Source organism: Podarcis cretensis (genome assembly GCF_951804945.1).
Source record: "Podarcis cretensis genome assembly, chromosome: 6".
NCBI lineage: Eukaryota > Metazoa > Chordata > Lepidosauria > Squamata > Lacertidae > Podarcis > Podarcis cretensis.
The window spans coordinates 64,689,788-64,711,583 of record NC_137175.1 but is presented as its reverse complement, the minus strand read 5'-3'; the positions used below and the strand labels follow the sequence as shown (position 1 = coordinate 64,711,583).

Sequence of the window (21,796 nt, the reverse complement as noted above, 5' to 3'; positions counted from 1 at the left end):
CAGGGCGTCTGTGCCTGAGAAAGCCACTTGCCAAAGGAGCAACAGGTTCTGCTTTCCCATTCACTGTCTTCTTGTGCTGGGTCCCAATGTACCTGGCACACTGCTGCCTGTCAAGCTCTCTAGAAAGTCACTGAGCCCTGAGAAGATAAACACCACCCCCACGCAAGGGAGCATTTGCTTCCCCACTGGCGATTGCTGCTGCTGAAAGCTTCACACGCAGTCTGCATGAAACTGTGGATGTGGAATTTCCTTCCATCTGTGTGTGTTGGTTGTCCACCTAGTTTGTGGGAAAACAAAATCCTTCGGGGTTAGTAATGACCAGCAGGTAGAAAGTGCAACAAATCCATCTTCTGATGTCTGGTTAAATGATCCACTTCTTACTCCTGTCAGTAGCCTCCTAGTGTCAACATTGAAGCTCTACCTGTTGAGCAGGCTGATATGGGCATTAAATAGTTTCTCATTCAATCTAGAGAGTTTGCCTGTGGTTGCTGTTCTGCTCGGTGTGCCTGCCTCTGGTCCAGCAAGAAACAATAGGTCGTGGACAGCAGTGGTAATCAGTGGAGTGGAATACATGTCGTCCGCTAGCAAAAGTTGCAGACATTCCATTGCTTTCACCAGTGCACGAAGGGAGCTCACCTGGATTTTGGCAGTCTGCAGCCTATAGAGGTTCCTTCTTACATTGCATATATTTCCATGTGAAGACTCCTGCTGCAGCCCGTTGTGTAAAAAAGGCTTGTTAAGCTAGCACACACCCCTGCTTTCAAGCCAGTAGGAGGCAATTCTGTGAATAATCTGCTTGCTCATCACTGTGCATGGGGAGAGTTGGGATGAATGACGGAGCTGCAGTCTTCTGAAAAAGCAAGGTGTTCATTTGCCCTTGCTATCTTTTTTTTTGCCTCCCTGGTTAAGGCATATTTGTAAATTTCATCCAGAGAATGCATGCCGTATACCACTTGTGTATGTTTTGTGCATGCTGCTTTAACATGTTTCAAGTGACACTGTGTGGCACAATTAGACACGCCTGCAGAAAGATCCAAGGGCATTCTCCACCTGCAGCATTCCTAATGTGTACAGAGCTCCAGTTGTGTGTGCATAGAGGATAAGATGGTCGGAGTTGATACCTTTCAGGTTTTCGTTTCGGCAGTTTCAAGTGGTGACTTAGCAAACTAGTTTTCAAGTTTTTGCAGCTACACACATACTTTAGCTTCAGTTTCATCAGCAGTTAGTCATAGTTCTTTAACTGCATGCAGGATTCTCGGCCATCTGGTTCCATCCATCTGGCATATGCTGCTGGGCAGTCTCCATTCCATTCCTTTCATCCAGGCACGCAGCATTCCATACCAGCAATCCTTGAATGATGGCTCTCTTACTTACTACCAGCTTTAAAAATAAATAAATTAAGTTTCACATAATTATTTTAATGAGCAGCATTTCTGCCTCTAAATTTTTAAGATTAAAATAAAGTGGGAAAATATTTTTGGAAGCCCAGTATGCCTTAATTGTATATATTTCAGGGTCAAACTGATACTTAAAACTGCATGCAAAGCAGCAATTCAAGGTTTCAAGGGACAGTGTCATGTTTCAAATAATTGCATGCTTTCTTTCACTGCTAATTTTTTGTTGTTCTTTGTGCTGCAGTTTGTGCTTTTGCTTCTTTCCTTCAAGGCTCAATAGCTTAGGGTAAGCTGATGAGTGATGTATGCTTTTTTTATCCCCGTTTTCTAGCTCCCAATAACATTATTTTTGACATATCACTAATGCTTTCTTTGCTCTGTGTCGGCATTGAGTACAGTACAGACCAGGTTCACAACAACATCCCTTTGTGCAGCATAACTTCCTTGTTCGGTGCAGCATCCGAACCTGTGCAAGAGTGGTTTGATAATCAGCTCTATCGTATCATTGTATGGGACACTTGTGTGAGATACTCCTTTATGAAACACGTTGCCCAAGGAAAGATTTGCACAATTAGGCTGCTTCCGCATGTCCCATTTGCACAGGGTGGGGAACCTGTGTGCCCTCCAGATGGGACAGAAATAGCCTAGCTTCAGTTGTCTGCGCTAAGTTGTATTACTGCAATGCATTGTCCAAGGGGCTGCCTTCGAAAACAGCTTGGAAACTGCAGCTGATGCAGAACTCAACAACCAGATTGCTGACTGGAGCAAGACTGTCTCCTGCCTCAACTTGCACTGGATGCTAATTAGTTTCCAGGCTCAGTCCAAAGTCCTGGTTTTGACCTATGACACCTTCCACAGGCCAGGAGTCTCAATACCTCAAGGACTGCCTCTCTCCACATGAACCAACCCAGACACACTGTTGTGTACTCTATCCAAGGGAAGTGCTGAGAGTGGCGACATGGGAGCAGGCCTTTTAAGTGGTGGCCCCTTGCTTGTGGGACGCTCTCCCCAGGGAAGCACACCTAGCACCATCCATATCTGTCCTTAGGCACAAGGCAAATCTTATTTACCCAGGTTTTCGGGGAGGGTGCCCATCTTTTAAGTGGGGCGGGTATCTCACGTTCTTTTAAGTATATTTTGGGATGAGTGTTTCCATTTTTGTTCATTTATACCTTATTTTAATGTCTTTGTTATTTCTATTTTTATTGTGTAAGTCACTTTGAGCCACTGGCGTGCAAAAAAAATTAATGTATTAAATAACAAGAGCAACGGTTACTAGGCTGCCACTCCCATCATACTGACCCACAGTCGCGCTGGCTGAGACTGATGAGAAATGGTAGTCCCAACATCTGCAGGATTACAAGTTGCCCTTTAAATGTAGTTGCCACAGCCTAGGAAAAAGCTAAGATCCGGACATGTTCTCTGGAGTATATACTGCAATGTATGAGAGCACCATAAGGCATCTGCTACGGGGGCAGCTGTACCATTACTCGGGATGTAGGTAATCTGCAGCAGATACTGGATTATGGGATGCCTTTAAGAGAGTTTCTACCTCATACATGAAAATGCATTGGGCTGTATCTGGTCTTGTATTGAATACAAAGAGCATCTGCAGCTTTTATAAATGTGATGGTTTAGCCTTTAAAGTCCCCGGTGAGTGCTCATGCCCAGAAAAATGTAAATTTGATTTCCTGCTCACTGACCTTCACAATGTGCCCTGACCTCTCTTTGTTTACAACCCTTTTTCCAGAATATTTCCATTTACTTTCAAAAGCTTCTGCAAAAGTGTTTGCCTTTCTTTTGTTTCTCATGTGTATATACTTAGGCAGTGCTCTCTTCAAAACATATCTCTTGTGCATAATACAAGCAGCTCAATGGGTCTTTCCTAACAACCTGTAAAAATGAAATCATAATGTATGTAGCTATTGGGATGGTTTTCAACTGGCCTGATCTCTATGAAAAAGTTATGCGATGTAGCTTACTGAGTTTGGTGCATGCCATTCCCTAGATTCCACTCAATTTTGAAAATATATTTCCTGATTCAGCTAGCTACGGTAATCTTTTTAAGACATTTATCAAGTGGCATTTCTCTTTATCATCTCTTTATCATCCATCCTAGGAGACTTTCAGAGAACATTTGCAATTTGATTTGTTGCTTATCCAACTTGCAGATCTTAAATACCGTATTTTTCGTCCCATAGGACGCTCCGTCCCATAGGACGCACCTAGTTTTTTGGGGGGGAAATAAAGGAAATCATTTTTTCCTTTATTCCCCCCCCCCAAAAAAAAAACAAAAACCAAGTTGGGGAAACCGAACCAGGTTGAGGAACAGCGGGATGGTGGCGCTGCGCCTCCGTGCTGTCCCGAGCTTGTGGGGCTGGCCGATGTCTGCCCGGCGCGTGGGGCGCTCTGCTTCAGCGCGCCTTGCCCGCCAGGCGGCAGGCTGCTATCCGCAGTGTGGGGATCCCTGCGGGGAACTCCTTTTTTATTTTTTATTTTTTCCAGATTTTTCCGCATTTTTATTTTTTCCAGATACACTGTGTAAAGAGTTATCTGGGAAAATACATTTCCTTAAAATAATCCATTTGCTCTGACTATATACAGTTGAAGAGTGTCAAGAGGCACCATTTAGCTACTTCCTGGGATACAGGTAGTGGCAACTTCTTCCCCCAATGTCCACATAAATTATTTCATTTTGTTTGTGAATTGTTCATCTTTTGTGTAGGAGTGGCCATCCAGTTCATGAGAATGAACATCTAGGACCCTTCCGGCCAAGTACACCCTGCGCTCTGTGTGCAATGTCCTAGAGGCATGGTCCTAGATCAGCATGATCCTGGCATTTGTAGTTATCAGCTTTCCAAGAACTGCTTTGCCAAAACCAACTCCTTCTGCTCACTTACAAAAGCAAAAACACTGATTTGCCATAGCTTTGAAAATTTTATTTCAGCGAACACAGTCCAGTTTCAAACAATTTATTAAAATATAGCAGTTCAAACATTTTTAATACAAGGGGTGCAAGCAGGATTGCTCTTGAAAATCCCAAGCATAAATAAATCTTTCATCGGTATCATAAAATAAGTTAATATTTCTTAGAATAAAAACTTAAGAAATCAAGCATGTTGGAACAAAAGAGATTTAAGAATAATTAACCCTTTTAGCTCTTACAAGTGAAAGGTATTTAAAAACGGAAACTAAAAGTTGCTCTTCTACAACTCCAACAAAGCACATTTGGTGTGTTCTGAAAGGAAATCGGCACACTGTTTTTGCAACCTTCTTGCAGAACTCAGACTTCCTCCACAAGGACTTCCTATTGCTCCCCCAACATAGCTCTGCTTCGAGTCCATCATCTTCCAACAGCAAAGTCAAATGTCTCTCCTTTTCTCACAACATGTAGTTCAACCTCAACTTGACATCAGTTACTGTAATCCTTGTGTCAGGCTGGGAAATTGTTTCCTGAGCAAGCTACTAAAGTATTTTGAAACTTCAGTGCAATTTTTCTGTTCAATTCAGCTTCATCCATATGCTGTCATCGTTCGGGAAGGTTAATCACTGGAACCCACTGGTCCATGTAGCGGCTTTCCCGGCAAAAGCAAATCAGCTGACTTAAGGCTGGATCCTTCCATTGAGAGGCATGTGGATTCTGAAAGGGGGAGAAAAGGGAAAAGGATCATTGTCAGCATGAAATAAAATTAAATGATACTGTTAACAGTAAAAGAGACCGAATATAAATGATCTGCGTAAATTTTGAGTTTGTAGCACATTCAACAGGGTATTTTGGAATTAATTATTTCTTTAAAACCAGTAAAAGAAACATCATTTTTCAAAAACAAACCAATGTTCATGTGCTATGGTTAACAAGTCCACAATTCCCATTGAATTGGGTGAATTGAGTAACAGTGACGGAGTATTTTCATCACAGTTCAGCTGAGTTATCTAATAATGACCTCTGAGCCAATTAGTAATAAGGAAAGACAAATATAGACAGGGAGTTACTGTAGAAAGTGACTCATGGGGTTGTTTTCTCCTGCTGACAGCAGGATGAAACATGCTTGAACATGTCTTTGCCTCGAAAATCCCTCTGAGCAAAGTAGGAAGCGTGGTATGATTTGTGCAGGGGAAAAGGTTAGTGAAGGAGGTCATGCTGATCTTTCCTTCAAACCACAGAGGCAGAGGTGCACCAGTGCAAGAACACTGAAGAAACCACTACAGTTTTTGTTTTAAGCCAGAGTGAGATTAGAGTATTTAGACAGATTTTTACAATTTGCAATTCAGCTTCTTTCAAAGAAATGCTGTACAGTCCAGAAGGAGACTCTGAAGCAACAGTGAGGTCATGCTGGCTGCCCACTATGCCCAACATGTTAATGGAACACAGCACTTACTGTCACAAGCACACAGTGCAGGTCTGCAGGCTGCTCGCCCCCTCCACTCGCCCCCAAGAGCAGCAGCTCCGCTAGCCGGCTTGGGTTGCTCACTCGGAGTATGTTAATGTCATTCTCACAACAGAAAGCTTGGATCAGGGTGAAGTGAATTTGTAGCGCAACATCCTGGTTGTCTTCCTCATCGGCTGCCAGCAGACAAAGGACCACATTATCTGGATCCCTGGAGGGATAAACAATGCCAACTAAGTTAGTCACAGCCCCAACAAACAATGATGCATTTTTCAACGACATAAGGGAGACAAAACAGGAACCAAAGTCACAGGGCATATGAACACATGGTAACGCGACTGTCTATATACTATACACGGGGGGGGGGGGTCCTATTATGTTATTTTCTATGAACTGTACTCATCTAAATTTCACTCACCACTGAAATCAATGAACGTGATTATTATATCTATTTCAAGTCAAAATTCATTGGCTATCACCCAATGTGGTTGACCTTTCACACCCTGGATTTTAAGAGCTGAATTTTCAAGGGCTATGTATCTACAACTAAGGTCTGTGGAGCAAGGGGGAGTGTTTTTGTTGCACTTTCTCCCCCCCCCCCACACACACACAAAGGGGGAGGGGAACCCGATTACATTTCAGCACCAAACTAAAGGGGACGGGCACATTTTCAAAACCGCTGTTCAGCAGTTCCCATTGTGTCAACTGTCAACTGGGTGCTTGGAACTCTGGCATTGTGGGTAAAAGGGGGAGAGGTTTTTTTTTCTGAAATCTGCCCCACAGACGAAACTCTGTGCCTAAGTAGGGGCAGTTATGCATGATCAAGTATTCAATGTCCACACAGCTGCCCGGAAGTTTTCCTATCTGCACAGTGCAAGTTTGCCTCTTAACTGATCTAGCGTTTCCTCAGAAAAGTCCTCAGGCACAGCTGCCCTAAGAGAGGTGGGAGGACCTGTTTCTTCTTACTCATCAATACAAAAGGGCACCAGCAAGCCAGTTTCTCACTTACACGTTGAGCAGCTTGGCAGCCTCATACACTCCGATGGTGATGCTTCTCTGAGTCAGGGCTTTGCTCAGGACTTCCTCCAGGGCATCCCCTACCTTCTCCATGCTGATGGCATCCGAAGAAAAAATAAAAAGGGGGGTGGGGAAGCAGCGAGAGGCTCTAATTAGCGTTTTTATTTAAATAAAACACACCAAACAAATCCAAAAGGGGGGCGGGAAATAGATCACCTTGCCTTAAGTAGCGCCCCCCCCCAGCCCACATTCCCTCCTGGCGCCCTCATGCCCTGCAAAACTGAGGGGAAGCTGAGCTGGAAACTCCCCTGAATGGGATCTGTTCAGAAATAAGCGGGAGCCAAGTGCTCCCACAGGAAAATCGCTTCCAAGCGCAGGTTATTTGGAGTTAAAGGTGCGCTTGCTTATCCTGTCAGGAAAAAGAAAAGAAGGGAAAAAGCTACAACCCGCCACGCCTCTCTCTCTCTCTCTCTCTCTCTGACACACGCACACTCTGCAATCGACTCCCGGTTTTCTTCCTTACGCGCGGATCTACTTTCTTCCGCAGATCCCCTCCAGGCAATTTTATTTTTTTGCACCAGAGCATTTTTTTCTCCCTCCCCGCCACCGGTCCCAGCTGTGAGGCGACTGGCGGTCGCGGCGGCGAGCTGGGCGACCCTGTGCTGCCTCGATCCGGAGAGCTCAGCGAAATCTGCAGCAGGCAAACTCCTGTCCCTCCACCCTCCACACCGCCCGCCGCCACGCATCGCAAAGCCGAGCTGCAGCTGCTGCCATCGCGTACCTTCCGAAAGTCTGGTGCTCCCCAGCGAGCTCTTCCAGAGTCATATTGCAGCTGCAGATCCCTGCAAAGAAACCAATCCAGCGGGGGGAACGGGAGAGGCAGCCTTCAATCCTCCTCCTCCTCGCCCTGCGCCCTCTGCCTTGCTTCTCGGCTCCTCCGGCTGCCCTCGGGAGAATCCGGGTAAGTGTCCCTCCAGTAAGTCAAATCCTTCGGGGCGGCGGCGGTGTTGCTTCGCTCCTGCCTTTCGCTTTCCTCGCCCGCCCGGGCACTTGCAGCCCCGCTGCTCAGGCCGATCCCTTCGCGCACTTCCCCGCTCCTCCCTCTCCCCACACGGCGCTGCCACTCTGAGGGACAAAGGGCTCCCCGGGCCGGAGTTATCCTGCCAACCCCCAGCCAACCGTCTCCCGGCTCGTTTGCATGCGGCCACCCTATTGGGGCATGCAAATGAGCCGGGGCGTTCGACTTGGGGCCACCCTGGCGGGGGGGAGGGGGGAGAGAGAGAGATCCAGGCTGGGAAAGCTGGGTCAGTAACTTTCCCTGTCCTCGCCCGGCGCTGATTGGCAGAGGGAGAAGTTTTTGGGGGCGGAGTTTGCTGCGGGTGCCTGGTTGCTCTCCCGCCTCAGCTGTTTTTTCTTTGCTGGTTGCATATTCCCCCCTCCCTCCCTCTCTCTCTTTGTTTTGAGAAAGGGGAGGGGGGATTGCGCGCGAGCTTCTGTTTGTGGGCTTAATGCTCTGCAGATCACCCCTGACAATAAATAGTTGTTAGTAAGCAAAGTTGCAAAAGCCAGGAGGGAGCGGGCTCGCAGCAGCGGCTGTTTTAACTCGATCGGCGCCTGGTGCTCGTGTGGATATGGGAATCGCCACCCCGGAATGAGTCCTGTTCCCCCGCTTGCTGCCGCTGCCGCTGTTTTCCAGCTCCTAAGGACACTGTGGGTTATTAGGATGGCACGCACGGCAGAATTTTATGGGCGCGTTTAATTAGACAGGTTGCGGGGGCTCTTGTTTCTTAAGCGGGCAGTGATCTGTGTGACCTTTGGGTCGTAAGATGCAGCTTGATTTAAACGGGGAGGAGCTGGCCGCTTGCTCAAGATCCGGGATGGGGAACTTGCCCTCAGGTGGTGTTGGGCTCCTGCTCCCGCCTCTCCCAGCTCCGGGGTGTTGGGAGCTGAGCAAAACGTCCAGAGAGTACCACAGGTACTTACACTTACACCCCAGCCCGCCTACCTACTGTAGAGGTGAATGTCAGGGAAGCAAACCGCTTTAGCCTATGGAGAATTGTGCTTATGCTGCAGTTTTCCAAGTGTGTGTGAGGCAAGTGACATTGAGGTAACCAAGCTTTGGAAGAGGCAGGGCGGCCTCCTCTTGCCTCAGCTTTGTCTCGGGTCAGCTGAGGCCTTTGCACTATCACTCGATGACAGCTGCCCCAAGTGAGGTATTGCATGTGTGAAGAGTGAGCCATCAAAGATAAAGCACTCCGACCACACCTTCCACAGACTAAAGGGTATTGGTAGCCGTAGGTCTGCTCTGAGGGCTTCTCCACACTTAACTTTTCCACTGCTGTTTCCAGGAAGATTTCTGCACTCCCCCCCCACCTCCCCAAGCTTTCTTGCTCCGGTGGACCATGCCTGACAAGGGTGCCAACTTGAATAAAATATTGGGGGGCAGGGGAGTTCAACCCCACCCTGCATAATCACAAAATGTTGCACATACACACCATTTAAATGGCAATGCCCATCAACTTGGGGGGGCACCCCCTCAAATACTTTATTTGGAGGCCAGGCAAGGGACCTCAGCCCCTAGGAGTTGGCTCCCAAGATGCCTGAAAAGAGCAGAGAAAAGGTAAGTGTGGATAACCCCTATGTTGGGGACAACCCAGTCTATACCATTAGCTTTTTCAGCTGCCTGATAAAAGGGAACATGAACAACATGTACCGCTTCACTCAGTGAGAGAGGCCAGCCCCACTTGGCAGAATTCCTCTTGCCCCACCTCCCCACACCTTTGCATGTTTGCAATGTGTGTAAAAGGGCTCTCCCTTGGATACTGGTATGTGTGGGTGGAGCTGCAAGCAATGAGGGGCCACGATTGGGCCAGAGTCCAACTCTGGGTGGAGGAGTTTTAAATGCACCAGTATCTGGGGAGAGCCCTTTCCCACACTGTTTGAATGTGTAGGCAGCGGAGGGGCAACCCAGCAGTGAGACACCAGTGCAGCCCCCAGACCCCCCTCCACCAATGTTTCGCCACATGGGGAGGGTTGTGTGAACACCATAAGTTAAATACATGCATGCATGAACCAATCCTGATTGTACAACTAACATTTTTCTTTATTTGTTGCATTTCTACCCCATATTTCCTGCAAGGAGCTCAAGGTTCTCTCCCTCCTCATTCTATCCTCACAGCAACCCTGTGGGGTAGGTCTGGCTGAGAGACTGTGACTGGTGCAAGGTCACCCAACGAGTTTCAAGACTGAGCGGGATTTCGAACTCTGGGCTCCCAGGTCCTAGTCCAATGGTCTAACCACTAAACCAAATATTACAGTTCTATACACTGGGGGCGGTGGGGGGAATAAGAGCAGCTATTGAAGATCTGTCAACAGATCTTCAAAAGATTGATAAGGACGTTCCCTTATTCTCCCCAGCCAGCACTCTGAAGCAGAATGAAAACCCAACAGTTCTCTAGTAATGCCAAGCAATTGTTTTTATTTATTTTTTTACACAAACTGTGTGAAAGATCAATTTTATTCAGTCATTCAGTGCAGGAGAAGTGAAGAATAAGAACCAAACAGGACATAATAATCACGAAGTACGCATTCTTCTTTCCCTTCCCTAATTTACATTTTTCACACTTCACGCTGTTAACTGGGGTTGGTGTGGATCTGTATGCATAAATGCACGTGGTTTCAACAGATAATTTTGCAAGTTAATGACATTTTAAAACCTGTCATCTCGGGGCAAAATATGCAACTTGGCTTGGTGTAAAAGAATTCTCCTCTCCCATCCCTTTTGCATTCAGGCCAATGAGGAAAGCTTCTGGTCTGACTGACAATCAAGTGAAGCATTGAAGAGTCCTCCTCTCCAATTGAAAGGCCTATAAAGGGGAGGAGTTTCCTGCTTCCTATTTTCTTCCTAATGATATTACTGTTGTTGGCCAGAATCTAATCACCTCACATGGAGGTCACAGGTGATTGTTTTTCGATGGCACCCATTCCATGAGGTGCCTAACGCAGGCACAGAGCGTTTCCATGTGACTAGGTGAAATCAAGAGTAAAACACATTTCAAACATTACAGCTTCCATGTTGAGAACAAGCTAACGTGACTTTTGTTCTTGTTAGTAAATCCCTCATGGAGGCCTTGAGGTCTGAGGCGGCTGTTAGGCCCGGTTCATTTCAAAAAGGAGCTGCATCCGAGGAGATGGTTCCATGTAGAACATTGTTTATGTGAATTAGCTCCTCACGCGGTTGTGACAGTTTCTGCCACACCAATTGAATCCCCCCCTATTTTTTTAAAAAAAGAGTGTCACAAGTCACAACTACCTGGTTCACTCCAATTGTTTTATGCATTAAATTTACACAATTCCCTTTTAAGTGGCAACCACACCACTGTATTAAAGTGGTCATTAGGAGGCCTGACAGAGAGCAAGACTATTCATGGCAAGAACAACTCAAACATGCTGAAATGTCATGTCCGGTTGGGGCTGTTGGACTATAGTTACTGGGGAGCGGGGAGAGCCACACAGAGTGTTATTTGTGCCAGGTTTTAATTCCTGGATCCGGTTTTGAATGTCAGGGCTAAGCTTCGGCATTCATGAAGTAATATAAAGGTGCCTCTGAGCATAAGCAGTGTGCACTGCCCTGACCACTATAGTGTGCCTTTCTGCAAATCTCCAAGACTGGTGACAGGGGAGCAAGGCAGACTTGATGCTGCATGTGCTCCTTCCTCCTTTGCAACCTCCAAATGAAAGAATACATACATAAAGGATGCAATGACTTTAATATGCCTTTAGTCAGTAGATCCAGGAGCCAGTCTCAAAACTCTTTTCTTTTCTTTTCCGTCCCCGCCCCCCATAATCTGGTTGCTTTCTATTCCATACTAGTTTTTTTTTTTCCTCTTCAAGGCCACAATACCCACTTCCCAAATATTAATTTCCGCCTGGGGTCCTATATTAAAAATCAGCACCGTAGATACATAAGCTTACACTTTCAAACTACAGAGATTAAAAACCCACACAAATGATATATTCTTCTATATATGCAGCCTAATCATGTGTGTGTGTGTGTGTGTGTGTGTGTGTGTGTGTGTGTGTAGTTTCTTATCCAGCCTTACATTAGTACACTGGGAAGTGTTAATGAAGGAAACACAGAAGATGTTTTGGAGTGTTTGCACAAGACCCAGTTGAGAGAAAACAGCTGAAAACTACCAGAGGGCCCTTTGGCTAGCTTGAGGAAGGTAAGGAGCCACTAAGCAGTGAAAATAAAAGGGGTGGGAGGAATTCTTAAAAAAAGGTTCCCCACCCCTATGTTAGGGGCGGAAGAAAGTAAATTCCCAGTTTTCTGTTTCTCCTTTTCCAACCAGCTCTCAAAATATCATGGCTCATAGAGACCATTGAGCATTCTCAGTTTTAAAGCCCCCCCCCCTTTTTAATTTATAGGCATAAATACTTCAGCCTTTCTGGGCAATATCCTAAGTACAGAGAAACTACAGTGCTATCTTGGTTGGTTTCAAACTGGTAGACACTCAATCCTCTCTCTCTCTCTCTCTCTCTCTCTCTCTCTTTCTCTCTTTGTGTGTGTGTAGCCCAATTCAATATATGTCTATTGAGAAGTAATTATTGAATAAGGCTTTCTCCCAAGTAAGTGCATAGGATTGCAACCAGACAATGCAATTCTCTGCATGTTTACTCAGAAGTCAACCCTGTGTAGTTCAGCAAGGCATATGCCTTAGTAAGTGTGCTCAGCTTTGATTTGGTTTGGAACAGAAATGTGAAACATCCGTTTTTACCACATCGTTGACTGGAATGAGAAAACTTTTTTTTAAAATAGTGCTGCTATGCTTTCACCTGCTGTTGGAAGGTTCCCACGATTCACTGATGCATTCCATGTTAGGAAATCCGTTCTAACCAAATCCGTCTGCTTCCTTTCTGCCCTCCATCTGGCATCTCATTTATGTTTTCCAGACCCATAACTGCATTTGTAGGATAAAGTTCTGCCTCTTCTAATTACCCCAAGATGAATGGAGAGAGGAAACAAGATAAATAAATTAAATAAAATAAAAATAGGGCACGTGTGCGTTTAGAGCAAAGGACAGGTTCTGAGAACCATAGAAGAAGCAGGTGGATATAGCTGATTTAGGCTGTGATCCTATAGCCTGACTTGGGAGCAAGTCCCATAGAACTCAGTGAGATTTGTGTTGAAGTAGAAATGTGTAGGATTGCACTGTGTATACTGTGTACTGTTAAATGTGCATTAGCATTACAAGGCTTAATGGATGAGAGACAGAGCACAAAGGAAAGGTAATTGCAATGCAGATTTTTAAGGAGTAATAAGGAAGTATGGTTACACGGTGTGTGTGAATTTTCTTTGCAAGTAGAGGAAAGGAAGAGGGGAATAATGGAGACATTTCTGCATGCTTTTTAAAAACTGGTTTCAGTTCTGCAGCCTAGCTCTGCTGGAGTTTGGAAGCGATATATCTGCCGTTTTTGTGTTTTTATCTTTGTGGTAATGAGAGATATTTTACCCAACTTTTCAGTGCATGCTTATATAGGGGTCACGATTCAATTTATCTTAATCAGTATCCATGCCCATGGTTCTCCTGGGAGATGTGACCCACAAAAAGTTGTCGTGGAACACTCCTCAATCCAGTAGTGTCCCAAATTAGGGTGCAGGCTTCTGGGCTATTCCTATTGGTAGAATGTAGAGGTTACCAGCATGAGTCTGACCAAGCTGCGGGGGGCAGTGGAGGACAGGAGTGCCTGGCGTTCTCTGGTCCATGGGGTCACGAAGAGTCGGACACAACTAAACGACTAAACAACAACAAGGGCAGTATGGAAATTTAAACAACAACAACACTACGAAGTCATCTTCTCCAGCCTATCAAACAATGCTCTCTGCAAGTGGATCTGCTTGCAAATGGCAAGCTGGAGCCTTCCTCCACATCCTGTAGCCAGGAGGTTTTCTAGCCCACTGCTTTGTACATCCAGATGCAGCTGCTCCCCACAAATGGGATCTGCTAAGAGGGAGCAGACCTTCTGGTGCAGAAGGGCTCTATCTTGGCTCCTTCCCATTTGTAAAGAAGAAGATCTGCAGTCTGCTGAATAGCACAGCCAAATGGAGCAAGGTTTTGAAAAGTGTGCTAGTGAGCTTCATACATACAAATAATCCTTGGGTTAGTCTTTGCTGGTGCGGACTCTGCATTCACAAAGGGTGCCCCAATAACTCACTGGGGCAAGGAAGAACTATTGCAAGTTGCATATTCCTTGCCATTCCAGGAAGAAACAAGCAGGTGAGGAGACAGCCCTCTTTTCAGGAGCAGGTTTAGGGAGTAAGGTGGTGTCACGAAAGGGCTGCACATTCTTAGGTATTTAACTTATTATTTTTGCTCTCCATGAGAGACATTTATGGGATTTTCTGCTTCATGTGACAAGATAACTGGGCCAGCCTTGGCTTCATACCTTCCAACGCAAAACTGGGACATGTGTCTTCCGGGACGCACTTCCTGTGCCTCACCCTTGCCCCCCCAAAACACATTTTGGGGTGTGCAAGATCTTACACGGTGCCCAAAAATGTGTGTTTTGGGGCACTGCACAATGTTGCAGCCCTGGAAAAGGCACTTTTCCCAGCAAGATCATGGGAACCAAAATGGCTGCCGAGATCTTGCAAGAAAAAAAACAGGGTGGCCCATTTGTTCCAGGGCACTTGGAAAATGTGGTATGTCCCTGCTTTAGATATCAATGACTGTTGACCAATATGTTCCACCAGCACTATCACAGGCAGTATGACTTTGAATACAAGTTGCTCGGAATTGCAAGTGAGCAGAGCGCAGGTAAACAGGCCTAATTCAGCAGATTCTTCTTATGTTCTTAACTATCCACCTTGACATGGATGGTGGGGGCACTATTTGTTGTTTCGTCTCAGATAACAAAATGCCTTGGGCCAGCCATACCTCTTTTGTTGAATTTCCCCAACTCGGCATGCGTAGACAAGCGCCCACATCTCAGCATTAGGGAATGGGCCACATAGGCTTTCATACTGCCTTCCTTTTGAAAACGCAGTCAACATCTTGATTTTCTCACTCCCTTCTTTTTCCAGTAAATTATTGACGTAAGAGCTGAGGCAGAAGATATGGTGAGAAACTTTGTACCTCTGTCGAAACAGGAAGGGTTGAGCCCTCAAGCTATTAATGTCACAAGGGTTGCTTTGAGAAACCGGGTCCTGGAAAAAAGGATTAGGTATATAAATGGGTATCCTATTTTCTGCCCGAGAGAAGCACATAAGATTGTTAGCAAACAATACAAAGGGGTGCATTTTGTTCAATACCTTTCCTGGGGAGGGGGGGCAAGGGACAAAACTACATGTAAGACAGGTTTTTAGATATCCAAGGGTTTGTGTGCAAAGGAAATTATTTTTATTTAAGTTCTACTTTCAACTTTGGGGTATATGGGGTGTTAGGGGAGGGGTAGTACTTCTCGTGGGGGACATGTCAGGTTCCTTCTGGGGTAGTTTGTCCACCTTTGGTCCCCACCCTGCACTCAGCTCCTAGAAGCTGTCAGTATGGAAACGGCTTTTACTGACCAGCTAAACCACATGAGGGTAGCTGATAGGTCTCAAACCCTCAGTGAGTTAGGTGGTTTCTGCACATGCTGTAGAGGGAAGTGAGGGACAGATGAGGTTTGTCAACCTGGGAAAGTAGCCTATCTAGGAAAAAGAAAACTCTGATCCTAAGCCTTGTGGGATATCTTTGGGAGAGGAAAAGGCTACACAAATCTGGGGTGGAGTCTCTAAGACAGTTGGACGGCGCCTTGTACACCTTCCAGCAACTCCTGCAGCCAAGGTGGTACCAAATGTATTGCTCTGCTTTCCACATCAGCTGAGGCTGAGGCGGGGGGGGGGGGTGTCTTGTCTAGTCCAATCCCCTGCAATGCAATGATGATGGGATTGCATCCTCCAGTGCACCTGAAGCAGGAGTCTAGTTTGCAGAGTAGGGGAAGCAGAGCAAGTCATCTAGTATATTCAGATGGGATAGTTAGAGCTTTTAGGAGGGACAGCCAGCATCTGCTGCTGCTGCTGTCCAGCATCTGCCCTTGTCTTACTTTGTCTAATGGAAGGGCCGGCACTGGGAAGGGAAGAATAATTACATAGGTTTACTACCTATTTTTCTTTAAATGATTTGTTTTATACCACCCACTGACCTGTGCAACACTGCAACAAACCCTTTTCTGTGGGAACTTGATAACTAATCGAAACTCAAATGAATGATGTGATTTATGGGCAACCCTCCTTTACTTGCAGATTTAGCCCTGGTTGTCCAATGACATTGACATTCCTTAGCTACATGTTAGAGGAGGTGCAAAGTTCTTGATATGCTCACCTCCATGAGTCAGCATTTCCTCCCCTTGGCCACGACAAAGAACATTAGCACAGAGGAGTTATAGGAGGGAAACCAACTTCCTTCTATAGCTAGAATGCAGATTACAGAGGTACAAAGCAGGGTTGATAAGAGTACTGGGTCAGTCAGTTTTGCGTCTTCTGCTATGCTTCAGCTGTGCTCAAATACTTTTAGTCATTGAAATATTTGTCAACTTAAAAAAAAAGAGATTTCAAAGGAGTTGAAAACATGAGGCCATCTGCTGAAGGCAAGGGGGAGTGGAAGTTTGCAGAAGTCCATTTTAAAAACCACTCTGGAGGAGTATCTCCAAACCAGCTCTGTGAGGACTGAGCATTCTAAACGGCCATGAAATGTTGAGAGTTGCAGGGGTGGGTGTTTGGAGTAGACAAACCAAGGGGAGAGTGATTGTTCTGCTTGACTGGAATGAAACTTTAAAGAAAAAGATTCTTGCCATTCTTTATTCAAGCTATTTCTATACAACCTTTCATGCAAACATTACAAGGCAAAGAACAAGAAAGCATTTTTAAAAAAGGAGATTATGGAATAAATAAGAATAAAGGGATAATTATTAAGAGGGAGGATTCACTACCCGCAAATTTTCTTCAAAGTCCCAATGGCAAAATCTAGAGTGAGATCTTTTGACCGCATTTGGGGCATTTGGACAGGAAGTATGATGAGGAAATGGAAGGGGTTTTCTCAAGCGGCGGAGATAAAGCAGCACGTCTGGTTTCTGCGTCAGTGAGATGTGCAGATATCGGAACTCCTGAAATTACTGGTTTCCAAATTCAGCTGTCTTCTTAGTATCACTGGGCTGCTGGTAGGAAGAAAGCAGTTCATACTGTGCCAGAACTTTACATGAAGGTTATGGGTACTTTATCATAGAATCAGAGTCAAAGATTGTTTAGCCCAGTTTGCTGCCAATGTAGGAAACCGATTACCTCATAATAAAACCTCTAGCAAAGGAGAGTCAACCCCCTTCTGATAAGGCAGCCTGTTCTGCTGTTGAACAGGCTGTACTATCAAGACATTCTAATCAGTTCTAGCATTTCTCTCTGTTTTGAGTATTTTTGATTCCATGAATATTTCTGCGGCCTTGGAACAAGGTAGGGAACTTGATGCCCTCCAAGGGACTACAACTCCCATCATCCCTGATCACTGCCCATCCTGGCAGGGGCTGATGAGAGTTGAGGTCCAACAACAACTGTGGGAGAGCACAAGTTCGCCATCACTGCCCAGAGTGATGCTAGCGAGACTTATTGATTTCCTGTTTCAGGGCTCCCCGAATCCACCACCATAATATCACAACTGCAAAAACTGGAGAAACAATAATCCCAACAAAAATACTGTCCACATTATATCAGTCCGTGTTGACTGGGGTTGATGGGAGTTGGAATCCAGAAACGTTTGGAGAGCCACAGGTTCCCATCCCTGCCTAATGCTATCCCACTTCGTTTGATCATTATTTATTACATTTATCTTCCAAGGAGCTCAAGGCGGTGTGCATGGTTCTCTTCCTCTCCATTTCATCCTCAAAACAACCCTGAGAGGAACGTTAGGCTGAGAGACAGTGACTGGCACAAAGTCACCCAGCAAGCTTCACGGCTGAGTGGGGATTCAGACCCTGGTCTCCCCGGTCCTAGTCCAACACGCTAACCATTACACCACAAAGGCATATTTTGCTAGAGGAATGTCTTTAGGCCAGAAGTGGGTGGCATAGTGGGGCAATGACACTTAACCTGACCTCCTGACAGCTGAGTCGCCACTGCTTAATGGGAAAGAGAGGGCCAAGGTTGGCATGGTGCCAGTCCAGGGCCGCTGCCAGTGTGCTGGCACCAACCTCCCTGCCCCCTTGCCCCCCCTTTCCTTCCCAATAAGCAGCAGCAACTCGGTTTTGGGGAGGCCGGGTGAATGCCGTCACCCCACCCTCCTTTTGCTGCTGTGTTGGATCTGAAACATTCAGTGTAGTCTAACATAAATCAGATTTATGGAATCATAGACTGTAGAGTTGGAAGGGACCCTGAGGATCATGTAGTCCAAGCCTCTGCAATGCAGGAATATGCAGCTATCCCATACAGGGATTGAACCTGCAACCTTGGCATTATCAGCACCACGCTCTTAACCAGAATATCTTTATAATGTAGTTCTTATGCGCTGATAAGCTCCCTTAAAACCACAATGTCCGTTTTGTTACCAGTAGATGGTGATAACTTTATTTCCTGTAATCCTGGGTGAATCAGTGATTATAAGGCAGTTGCTTCTCCCAGGGCAAAACACAGATCTGCAAACTGAGGCCCACACTTCAACTTTTGATCTCGCTAGGTTAGCTCAGACTACGCCGCCACCGTATTTCGTGACAAGATGTAATGTGACACATCGTCAAGCCTGATGCCTGGGAAAGCTGCTCTTGCAGCAGGTAGAAAGGGAGCAGCAGATGGTAAGGCAGCAGTAAAACAGGTGGAGGCATTGTTTGAAGATAGCCTGAATTAAGCTTGCTTAATTTGTTGGATTTCTGCTAAATCCCAGCAACGATTGTCTCTTGTGCGGCATCAGGTTTATCCAGCGGGCAAGCAGTCAGAACTAGACCATCTGTAATCACTTATTGTGCTAAATCTTCTTTAAAGCTAGCCACCAAACAAATGTCTTCCCTCTCGCTCGTTCTAGGTGAGAACAGCCCCTGACACCAGGGCATGAGAAAATACGCTGCAGAGCTTGGAAAAATGTTTATTTTCCTGGGAGTATTTTCAGCTGGAGGGTAACTCCCTTCTCTTCTCACTTGGCTGAAGTGCAAAAGAGACCTCTGACAGTCACAGAGTTTGCCTTTCTACTGGGGCCCTCTTCCAAAAGGAGAAAAGCATTTTCCAAAACAAGGGCCTCAGAGGTTGCTGAGATTGCAGCCTTGATGTGGGAATCAGCTTCAAGCCACTCCCACACTCGATAGAGCTGGAGTAGCAATACAAAGGAGCTGAAATGAACTTTTGTGTTCTCCTTGGCATGGGCAATTCTGTCTTAAACTTTGGGGCCACAATTACAAGCTCTTTCTGCCCTACCCTTCCACCTCTTCCACCAGGATATCAAGAGATGTTTCCTTGGATGGTGCTTTTGCCAATAGCCAGGAGCAAAATAGGATGATTCTTTGGAAGCAAGGCTCCACACAAGACTACAGCACCCATTTGCCCATCTCAAATGTGTGCATCCCCACACTTGTCTTTGGGGGAGTCACTGTTAGTGGTCCTCCATGGTTCGGTTCCACCAGAAGCCATCCTTTTTAGTATTATGGGCCCAGTTTTTCGGGACTCCCTTCCAATTCAAGTCAGACAGGCCTCCTTCTCTACTTAACTTTTCAACTGAAGAGTTTTATTCCAGCAGACAATTTAATATTCCCCCCCCCCCCATTTTTAATTTTTTTGTACTGTATCTTTGTAAACCACGTGGGTATATCCCACAAGCATCATGGAAAAACTGGGACATTTCGAGGGGGTATCATGAGCATGTGATGTCTCCTCCACAATCTCGCACAGCGACCCAAAATGCACATTTTGGGGCACCATGCTCTCCCAAAGTGCTTTTTTTTGGGGGGGGACCACAAGGCAAAATCATGTGAGATCATGGATGCCATGCTCTCACGGAAGGGGGGGAAAAGGGAAGATGTTGTCTGGGAACATGGCATCCTGGATTTTGGCTTCAAAGTGTTGGAGGGTATGTGTGGGTACTATTGCAATTCGGCGGTACATAAATTGTTTACATGAATGAATGAATGAATGAATGAAGTAAACAAACAAACAAACAAACAAACAAATGATATATAACATAATCTTAGAGTTGGAAGGGACCCTGAGGGTCATCTAGTCCAACCCGCTGCAATTATTTTGTGAAAACTTTGTGCTCTGAATGGACCTGCATAGACTGTTGCAGCATGTATCAGGGTGGATTGGTGTGTGTGGGTGTGTGTGTAAGTACCTCAGAAGTCGAACGCCTTGTGACTCAAACGTTTTGGCTCCTGAATGCCGCAAACCCGGAAGTGAGTGTTATGGTTTGCAAACATTCTTTGGAACCCGAACGTCCGATAGGGCTTCCATGGCTTCCGATGGGCTGCAGGAGCCGCGCCTTGGTTTTCAAATGTTTTGGAAATCGAACAGACTTCCGGAACGGATTCCATTTGACTTCCGAGGTACGACTGTATCCCAATTGCCTTGCCCATCCACCCAGAGTAGCGCCTTAGCTTTTACTGAACAATCGCTTGACAGCCTGATGCCACATTTCAGGTAATTTGTTCTCAGTCAGCACACTGTGCTTCTCTTGTGTAAGCAAGCAAGCTGATCCAGGACACCAGATCCCCAAACACGCCTGTTTACCCTCCAGACAGGCAAGGGAGCATTTTATTCACAATCTGCAGCACCATGGTACCCTTTGGCCCTTAAAAAACAAACAAAAAAACCCTCGTATTTCACCTTTAGGAAAAGGAACTCTGCGCATGCTGAGAGGCACTGTGCCAGCATATCAAAAACGGTTGTAGGTGTGAGCCAGAAATAGATTCTGGAAAGTGCTGTGGGAGAAAGGCAGGCTAGGTCAGCCAACCCAATGTACATTAAAACCTCACCCTTAGGACCAAATTAAACCTGGGTGTGTAAACACAGATCTGGCTCGGTTTCATCGGCTGTGTACTACACATGACCGGCTTGAAATGCAGACAAGGTTGTTCTTTTTCTCAGTACGGATTGAAGCTGGTTTTGGAAGGTAAATTTGTAAAAAAAAAAAAGCAGTATTTTCATCAGAAACAACAGGATAGAATTGTAGAGTTGGAAGGGACCCTGAGGATTATCTGGTCCAACCCGCCCAGCAATACAGAAATACACAGCTGTCCCATACGTGGACCAAACTTGCAACCTTGGCGTTATCAGCACCATGCTCTAACTAAGTGAGCTATCCAGGCTGATGATAGTGACTGACATAGGTGTAGCTAGGATTTATGTTGCGGGGGGGGGGGGGACACCCACCTGTCATCACACTCTGTCTAGCTCTCTCTGTTGCTCCCGTCAGGTTGCCAGTTGCGTTGCTAGAATGCACCACATTCTCATCCAAGTGACCGCAGGGAGCATTTCAGCTTGAAATATTCTGGTTATTTCTACTTTTAGTTAAGCAATTTTATTTATTTATTTATTTACTTGATTGGAGGAGGAGGAGGAGGAGGGCAGCTGCCCCCCTGCCCCCTGGCTACACCCATGGAGACTGATTGTGGTGCGAACACTCTGGATGCGGAGTAAAAGCAAGTGTGTACCCAGATACAGAAAGCAAGCAGTGATGGGTCTGAATTTAACAGCAAAAGGGGGAGGCGTGGCAGACAGAAGTCAGCTCTGTCGGCAGCTTATGCCCCCTCAGGCCTTCTCCCATAACACTTTGTGCCAGCCAAGTACCAGTGTATTGGAGCTGGGCTGAGGAAGGAAGCGACTAGGGAGGCAGACTCTCGGAGGTAAGTTGTGCATCCGAAGCAAGGAAAAAGGGAAAGAAGAAGTAGCTGGTATGGGTGGTGTTTTAAATACTTAATGAGGCGCTCCACTCGTACTAACCATCCCAGGGCGCTCAACCACTGCCACAATGTCCTTTCTTCTATCAGATCAAA

General features: G+C 46.0%; 1 protein-coding gene and 1 long non-coding RNA gene across 3 annotated transcripts in view; one reads left to right on the top strand and one right to left on the bottom strand.

Annotated features, from left to right (window-relative positions):
* Window positions 1-4,311: 4,311 nt before the first annotated feature.
* On the bottom strand, window positions 4,312-7,993 carry GADD45A (growth arrest and DNA damage inducible alpha). Its single transcript, XM_079980681.1, has 4 exons — window positions 7,581-7,993; window positions 6,792-6,893; window positions 5,774-5,993; window positions 4,312-5,034 (listed from the first exon to the last, which is right to left on the bottom strand). The coding sequence occupies exons 1-4, from the start codon at window positions 7,622-7,624 to the stop codon at window positions 4,921-4,923; spliced, it is 480 nt and encodes a 159-aa protein (XP_079836807.1). The 5' UTR covers window positions 7,625-7,993; the 3' UTR covers window positions 4,312-4,920.
* Window positions 7,994-10,451: 2,458 nt separating this feature from the next.
* Window positions 10,452-21,796, top strand: part of LOC307219112 — a 38,000-nt gene continuing 26,655 nt past the window's right edge. For both annotated transcript variants that reach the window (XR_013840297.1, XR_013840298.1), the window contains exons 1-2: window positions 10,452-10,758; window positions 11,896-12,024. This is a non-coding gene — a long non-coding RNA (uncharacterized lncRNA). The remainder of the gene's footprint in view (window positions 10,759-11,895; window positions 12,025-21,796) is intronic.